Below are 8,579 nucleotides of genomic sequence, written 5' to 3'. Positions count from 1 at the left end.
CAATATTCTGTGGTTATATTTCCGCTAAGTCCGAGGAACTATCAATTATGCAATTCATTCCGTTAGGATTGTCAGTTTTCAAATATTTAAAGATGGAAGGGGTGAAGAATGTTATTCTTTACTTAAACGTCGGCTACCGCAGTAACTGCAAAACTTAATAATATGTGATCCAGTGGGCTAAAACATAACATTCAAGTATAAATGCCTTGAAGGGATTCACAGTTGTATCGTATTCCAAAAGGTGGAACGGAGAATCGTAATTGGCGGCTTGTGCCGAAATAGAGTAATAATGTTCGAACCATGGGAAGCAGCGTGTAGAAATGAGTGAGGTAGGTTAAACGCCGCTATAAACAGTATTTCAGTTACGGCGTGTCAGTTTGAGTCGCGCAGGTCTCTGACGCTTACTTTTGGGGTGAAATCCACCAGCACGGGAGCTCACAACCTAGAAACATTAAGAGGGCAAATATTATCATAACAGAATTATCATAAAAATAACAGCATGTTTTCATAAATATGCAGACCACAGTACCTTGACAGCAGCCCGCATTTCCCGAACAAAGGCTGTTATCTGTTCTATGTTATGTGGTGGCATTGCTGTCACGTTTCTTCTTTGTGACGCCACCCTACATTATGTTGATATGACGTTGCTATTTGTAAATCAGTGACCTCCGTTGTAATCCAGCCATTTCATTTCGGGGTTAGCTACAAATTCTATACATTTTAGTATTTGCAGAAGCCCTAAGTCTGTTCAACTGCTCTCCTTCGTCGGGTAGTTAGTGACAGACCTCTGGCTTCTGGAAATGATAATGCCCTGAAAAATAGCGTTGCCCTTATGAGAGTACGCCATGAACTGGCTTTCACGTAACATTATTTATTAGTATTGGTGGTCATCTATAAACATCTATTTCTCTTTGTGGTATCAGACCCGTGAAGATCCGGGGTAGAATAGATCTTCAGCAACCCATGCTTGCCGTAAAAGGTGACTATGCTTGTCGTAAAAGGCGACTAACGGGATCGGGTGGTCAGGCTCGCTGACTTGGTTGATGCATGTCATCGATCCCAATTGCGTGGATCGATGCTCATGATATTAATCACTGGATTGTCTGGTCCGGACTCGATTATTTACAGACCGCCGTCATATAGCTGGAATATTGCTGAGTGCGGCGTTAAACAAACAACCAACCAAACAACCAACTTTGTGGTATCGAATATAAAACGCAATACGTAACAACATTTGAGTTCGTTTCTCTGCCACAAGGAAGGGATGGATTTAATTTTGGTCAATATATGCCTATATATATACTCCCGGTGCGATTAGTGTTTTAACTCACACTATGAAAATAAGGTAAGCAACATTGAAACGACAAATGTCATACACTCACGAATTTGCTGAGACGATACAATGATGGTGTTTGCGAAATGGATGAGGATGTCCTGGTCTCCGTAGCAACAGTTATCCGTCAAGGCCGACACGGACATGGCGGTGTTTATACTTCACTTACGGAGTTGAAACAAAATGGTTATAAGGTCAATTCCAAATTAATAAAGACCTAACTTGTCGTGGTATTCTGTTTCCTCGGTAAACTGAAAATGTTGTTTTGGGGAAACAGAACCACGGAACAGTGCCTTATAAATCGTAAAACTAATTTAATGTGATGATAACTGACGCAACTGTCTTCTATGTTACTGTGCAATACCATTAACACGGAGTTATTAATGTTATTGTTTGTTGAATAAATGAAGCGCTCAAAACATGTTTGAGTAAAGATGCTATCGTATCACTGGGACTGCCTTGTCCATCACTTGATTATCTGGTCACATCTCAATTGTTTCACAGGACGTCGTCGTTTAACAGGGGTACTTATTTTGCAAAAAAACAAATTGTGTGACTGACTGGCTGGTGTTACCGGTGGGCAGGGACATACGTTTCGCGAACACTGGGTGTCATTACTGATTTTCAGTGATCCATTAATATATATGTCACCACTATTTTGATTTTTAGGCCCAATGGATATCGGCGGATATTCGAGACTGGTTATTCTCTGGCATTAACGTCTAATGTATTACATTTGACAAACGACGTGGAAGTATTCTGAACAAAACAATGGCCCAACACATGGGAGATTAACTCGGGTTGCGTATCATGTTAAAGGTATGTTCTGTTCGAACTGCCTTATTTCCTAAGATACAGAAAATAGTGCATTCTCTGAAGGTACATCATTAATTTTACTGTTGAATGTTTTACATAAGAGATTTGTCTGGTTGACGGTGTCGCATAGGGTCGGTGTGGTTTTTTTTCTTCTTATATATAGCTACGCAGAGATGCACGCCTTGATCTTGCCGGAAATATATGACCATAGGTTCGAATCCCAGATCAATCCAGCTTATGTTCCTAGGGTTGTCAGCACAATACCAGTTCTCGTAGGTTTGAGGTAATGTTTAAAATGTCTCAGATCACACTGAACTTTCCTCCCACAATATAAAGCTGGCACGTCGTAATATTACTGAAATACTGTTTAAAGCGGCGATAAACCCACCGCACTCACTCCACAGTGGCACAATGCATTCTGTATTAGCCCTTCAGTTGACTTACACCGCGCGACAAGACCAAGTGTCTGTATACATCACAGAACAGGTAATAAAACAAGTGTCTCCAACAACACACCAATATGTACATTGACACAACTATGTAAAATATTAACTCAACAAATGAATAAAATGTAACAAAAGCCTTCCGATGTCTTTAGGTATCTTCATATAAGAAGCCTGGCTACAGTCGAGGATGTGCAATCAAAAGTCCATTGAAGTCCAATCTAAAAGTACAAGATGATGCGAAAAGGTTTTGATATAAGCAAAATTACTGTTGATCATATTTCCCTATCGGAAGCCATACAAAAACACCTGTCAATACCTAGCTCTGATTTACTCTGTGAGCGTACGATTACTATCAATGAGGATCTAATGAAATCTGTCCATGATATTTGATCTCGAAAAAGCCCACAGTACATCAGGTTTCTAATACCGACACGGCTTTCTATGCTGCTACCAGTAAGCTAGAGTAAATCTAGCCTGAGAAGAAAGGTCGCAAAGATCGTTTACTTTCCTCTCCTTTGGCGAGTTTGTAATACGTCATGTTGATATGTATGCCGTCCAGTAAACAGCACCAGACCCATCTGCATTACATCAATTAGGTAACAGTTTTTGTAACCTCATAACTGTAAAAGACAGTTGATGAAACTGTCTGCCAAAATCACCTGAAACTGATCAATAGCATTAGCTAGATGACACCATTGTTATCCATCTACACAGACAAGCTTTAGTGATGACAGATTCCCTTCGGTATCACCTCTCCCTGTGCTTCATCACTGTTGACCTACACGCCAGCACAGTGCTACAGACTCGTTTCTCGTTTACTTCGTTTTGGGGCCTGTTGTTCTAGAATTATTAAGATCAGTTCTCGACATTAGCTGTTTAGTTGTACTGCTCATGAACGAACAAATATAATTGCCAAATGATCATCTCAAAGATGCAAGTACGTCCTATTATTTAGTGTCAGGTATGAATGTCATGGAATATCTTGAATTGTTTTTCTTCCATGCTGTGGAAGGAAATGCGGCTCGCTTTATTTAAAGAAGGGATACAAGTGTGTATGGGTAACAACCATGTGATCACTTTGCGGTTTAGGGATGTTATGTTAACTGAATATCATTGAGTAAAGACAATGTTTTGACATTGAGGAAGATGAAAAAGATGAAGAGAGAGTTGGATGCAAGTCTTAACATTTCAGTTATACCGCTACAGCTTGGTGGTGAGCCTCATGTTACAGAAGTCGTGGACGTTTAAGATAGGGTGAAAATCAAGGACACAGCGTTGACAGACAAAGGATCTCAAATCAGGGCGAATCGGGGTTTCGAACACATGACCAGCGCCTTCTGGCGCGATTACGGGAAGCAACTATGCACCATTTCAGTCACGTTTGACCACTGTAAAACCTATGTTCCCTATAAACAAAACTTTTTCAACATTAGTTTTTACACTTCACACTCACTTTTTGCAAGTGTTGACTAAGACACTAAGACATCCGGTGCTGCATAGCCAGCAACAACGCTGGTTGTCGTATATCTGTTTAATGCAGAAGTTACGACAGCCACAACACTATGGTCGTTGCACTTCACAGGGGCAAATTCACAATCTTCAAAAGGTCATGTAAATGGAACTACTTTTTCCTGCAAAATAAAACATCAATACATTTGGACCTCTAGTCGCGTTCAGCATGGAAGGTCACGGTCACGCCATTCGAGGGGCTCCATCATGAGGCACAGTACAGCGTTGCATCTGCACCCCTGCAGACACCACAAAAATAAATTTAATCAACGAACGATATCGTTGACATAAATGAATTGACGTACTGACACCTTACATCCCCCACATCCTTCAAGAATTCAAACTAAGGGACAGCTTAGGGAAACAGACTCGTTATTATAACATCTTGGTTCATTTACCACCTGCCTTTTCTTACAAGAGACAATGCGTGTCAAATTAAAATGTAGAAGCGGTCCCTATTCCCATTCTGGTGCCCCTAGAGGATGACGGAATGGCAGACGTGTCTAGCCAAAATTTGAAAGCCTGGCATGAGACAGGCATCTGTGCAGAGTAAATACACTTATTGGCACGAATTCCGTTTCGATTTAGATGTAACACGCGAGACGAAACTCCATTACAAAGTGTCAAAGATATCTGGGGTTCTTACATTTAAGCATTACCCATTACTTAAATAAACAACCGTACTTACTCCTATGAGTGAATGCGGGGGCACGGGTGGCCCAGTCGTCTAAGGCGCCGCGATTCGCTGTGCAGATTTGCGCCCCTTTGGCACGCCAGAAACCTATGATTGTGGGTTCGAATCCCGGATCGCCCCGATTATGTTTCTAGGTTTGTCAGCCCCATACCCGTCCTCGTGGGTTTCACCGAAGTGGTTTACGTCTAAGACCTGCATCACTTCGGGCTTTCCTCCCACATGAAGCTGACACGCCGCGATATAACTGGAATATTGTGAAAAGCGGCGTTAAACCCAACTCACTCACTCACTATGAGTGAATGCGTTAGGTTTAAAGTTGCTTCGGACAAAGTCTTCAATAATCACTGCTCCACAACTCAATATGGAAGGAAATCCCAAGCGATGCAGATCATAGACGTTTTCCACTTTCAAACCAGGCAGTGTCGGTATGGTTCTGAGGGACCAGGGATCATAACCAGTAAGATCGGGTTATCGAACTTGTAATTACCGGTTATAACCCGACACAACTAAGGGACGCAACTCTGCACAGTGAATGTCTGCGCTTATACCTATAGTTCACCCATGCCTCATACATTAGTAATATGTGCATGGATAATCGCATTTCGGTTGTGTGCACGTTAAGATATACAATCATATTCATGTTTACACAGTGTTACGAAGAATCCATATAAAAACATTTTTCCAGTTAAACAAACCTATTTATGTGCTACAAGAAACAGATGCGATCGCATGCAAGTTTATCTACGGGAAATGAATGAAATTTAGAATTCATCAAATTAGCGCATCAAATGTTTAGTTAACACGTAACGGAGGAACGAAATTAACTAAATATCTGCACATTGTGTTAGGGACACGATATGACTAAGCTCTCAGAGTGATTACCTTGCTCTTTCAGCACTGGCCATAGTGAGCCAGTACACGCGGTATGCTGGGCTCCGGGAGTGGCAGGCTGGGCTTGATCATATTGGTAACAGCATGTTCACTGAAACCTAGCAACGATAGTTTTATGGTACACTCGAATACGTTTTCATGTGCACGCTGGTCTCGCTATAAAAATGCAGACTTGTCAGCTCCTTCTACAAACCGTTAACTTTCCCTTATAGGACGAGGTATGATGAGGATCTGCAACAGGATCTGCAACAGGATCTGCAACAGGATCTGCAACAGGATCTGCATAATTTACGAAATTAGCCAAACTTTTAAACATTGTAATCAATGTTATCAGGTGTGTTCATGAGTGAGTAAGCTTTTAACAGTTTTCAAGTTATATCACGGCGTGTCAGCTCAATGTGAGAGGAAATCCCGAAGTGATGCAGGTCTCAGATGTTTACCACTTTGGTGAAACCAAGAAACATAATCGGGGAGAACCGGGATTCGAACCCAAGACCAGAGGTTTCTGGCGTGCCTAAGAGACGTAGCTCTGCACACCGAGTTAGCCGACTGGGCCAACCGTGCCCCTAAATGTGTTCATTAATGCGAACAACATTTACAACATAAGTTTGACTTATAACAATTAATTTACGTACCAAAAGTTTAGATGTGTTAAGGTTTTTCATGAATTTTTCAACTATTTGAACATGAGCAAGAAGATTTAGATACATAATGAGCTTCAAAAAACATCTCCACCAGTGGCAACTGTCACAAATAGAAAGGCAAATCAAATGTTCACCTGAAAACCACGGGAACATAATGTTATGGTACAAGTTAAAATAGGGAGTTGGACTTCATTTATGTCACTGATGCGTCACATGTGTACATGTCCCCCACGTGTCTACAATCAAACGTTTTGAAAGCTTCACTACGGCCTTGAATGTTGTACACCTGATCAAACAACTTTTTTAGTAAGAATCGTTTGACGCTCTTTGAAATTTTCGAAGAAAGAGCATGCTCGATTGTAACTCAAATCTCAAAACAAAACCTTTTGGAATATTGCTCGACATGAAGGGAATATTGGCTGTTGGAAAGTGGAAGTAATCCCACTTGCATATATCTAAATATGAAACATATCAGGCGATGTCAAGATCAGGTGGGTAAAACAGTGTGAGAGAATAAGCGAATTAGTGATTTAACGATATCAGATCATGGATATACCTGAAGCTTAAGTTAATATCCTTGTACTCATTCCCTCATTTTGGTTTTGCCTAACCGATCTATTTAAAAGAAAAGCCAAACACATATCTTGGGTCACAGACTTGAACACATGTATATGGTTAGAAGTTCTGAAAAATCGGCTTTTTCCTCATTTTAGCCAACTGAATGTACTAGATAATAACAAAAGTCCAACCCTTGCAAGTTTAAGAAAGAGAAATGGCTAGTTGAGGGGGGGGGGGGGGGGGGGGGGGGCGGGGGGCGCCACCTGGTGGCAATATGAAAGCTAACACAGACTAACAGCTCCGAAGTAAATATCTACCTGACAGGGCCATAGCTAGGACTACGACAACAGGAAGCATCATTGGTTGTCACCTAACAACATATAGAAGCAACATTGGATGCTTAACAGGTACGTTTGAAGCGAGTGGTATCCGTGCGTGTCGCCATGCTGCACGTGCCGAACGGGACAGGTAGATTCATGAGGGTGACCATACTTAGTCAGTGTTGCGCTATTGATACAGTTGTGTAATGATGTTTAGAGTAACCCGGGCCCCTTACCACACCCCAGAGGTAAACAGTGAGTGAGTTGGGCTTAACGACGCTTTTAACAGTTTTCCAGTTAAATCACGGTGTGTCAGCTTAATGTAGGAGGAAAGCCCGAAGTGATGCAGGTTTTAGACGTTTACCACTTCGGGGAAACCCACGGGCACGGGTATGGTGCTGACAAACCTAGAAACATAATCGGAGCGACCGGGATTCGAACCCACAATCATAGGTTTCTGTCCCAAGGGACGCAAATCTGCACAGCGAATAGTGGCGCCTTAGACGACTCTGAGGTAAACAAGGGACACTGGACTGCATGGTTGACCCTAGCAGTCGAAATATGTTTGAGGAAAGAAATGTCTGAAAACTTTGACAAGAAGAATGAATAACATGGAACAAGATATCCAGTCGTTGGCCAGTGAAAATACAGAACTGAGAGACGAGGTTTAACACCCGCAAAAAAAATCTATGGAAAGCCAGGCCAAAAGAAACAACGTGATATTCTACAACGTGAGGGAGAGTCAGAATCATATGAAGATACCCTCGATGCTGTAACCAAGGTGATGACCGAAACTATGAACATTAAACAAGAGGAGATGTTGCAGTGCATAATGTAAGAAGACTACCATCCAAGGCATCCGGTCCCAAACCAATGCTTGTCACATTTGCCCAACCTTACGACTAGTCGAAAGTAAAAATGAGGGCAAAAATCTGAAAAGCCAAAAGATCAGTGTGTCACATGATTTCACAGACGATGAGAGGAATATTCGGCGGAAATTAAAACCTTTCATGGACAAGGCCAGACAAGATGGACGTTTCTCTTTGATGAGATACACCAAGCTGCAGATATACAACGACCTATATAAACTCGACGAAGCCATTCCCGGTAATCCCAAATTGACTCTAGTTAGACGGTTCAAACCCAGACCACCCTCCAGTGAAAATGTTCATGAAATTTCACCAGTAGTGTGCAAGGCTCACGAGATGAATATTTAGGGATTACTGGTGTCTGCTGGAACATTGAAGGATTAAAATCAAAATTGTATAAACCTTCCTTTTGTGATTGTATCTACAAATATAATATTATAGGTCTAGTAGAGTCCTGGGCTGGTAAAAATGAACACTCGAAACAAAAGTGAAAACGCCA

The 8,579-nt window shown here is 41.6% G+C and overlaps 1 protein-coding gene across 1 annotated transcript in view; it reads right to left on the bottom strand.

The window, feature by feature from the left end:
* Nucleotides 1-5,884: 5,884 nt before the first annotated feature.
* LOC125371975 overlaps nt 5,885-8,579 on the bottom strand; it is a 48,506-nt gene continuing 45,811 nt past the window's right edge. The window contains exon 8 of the mRNA XM_048380743.1: nt 5,885-5,956. Within this exon, the coding sequence (XP_048236700.1) occupies nt 5,885-5,956 (72 nt within the window). The remainder of the gene's footprint in view (nt 5,957-8,579) is intronic.

Source organism: Haliotis rufescens, unplaced genomic scaffold, assembly GCF_023055435.1.
Source record: "Haliotis rufescens isolate VD_foot unplaced genomic scaffold, xgHalRufe1.0.p SCAF_1, whole genome shotgun sequence".
NCBI lineage: Eukaryota > Metazoa > Mollusca > Gastropoda > Lepetellida > Haliotidae > Haliotis > Haliotis rufescens.
This window is presented reverse-complemented; position numbering and strand designations above follow the sequence as displayed.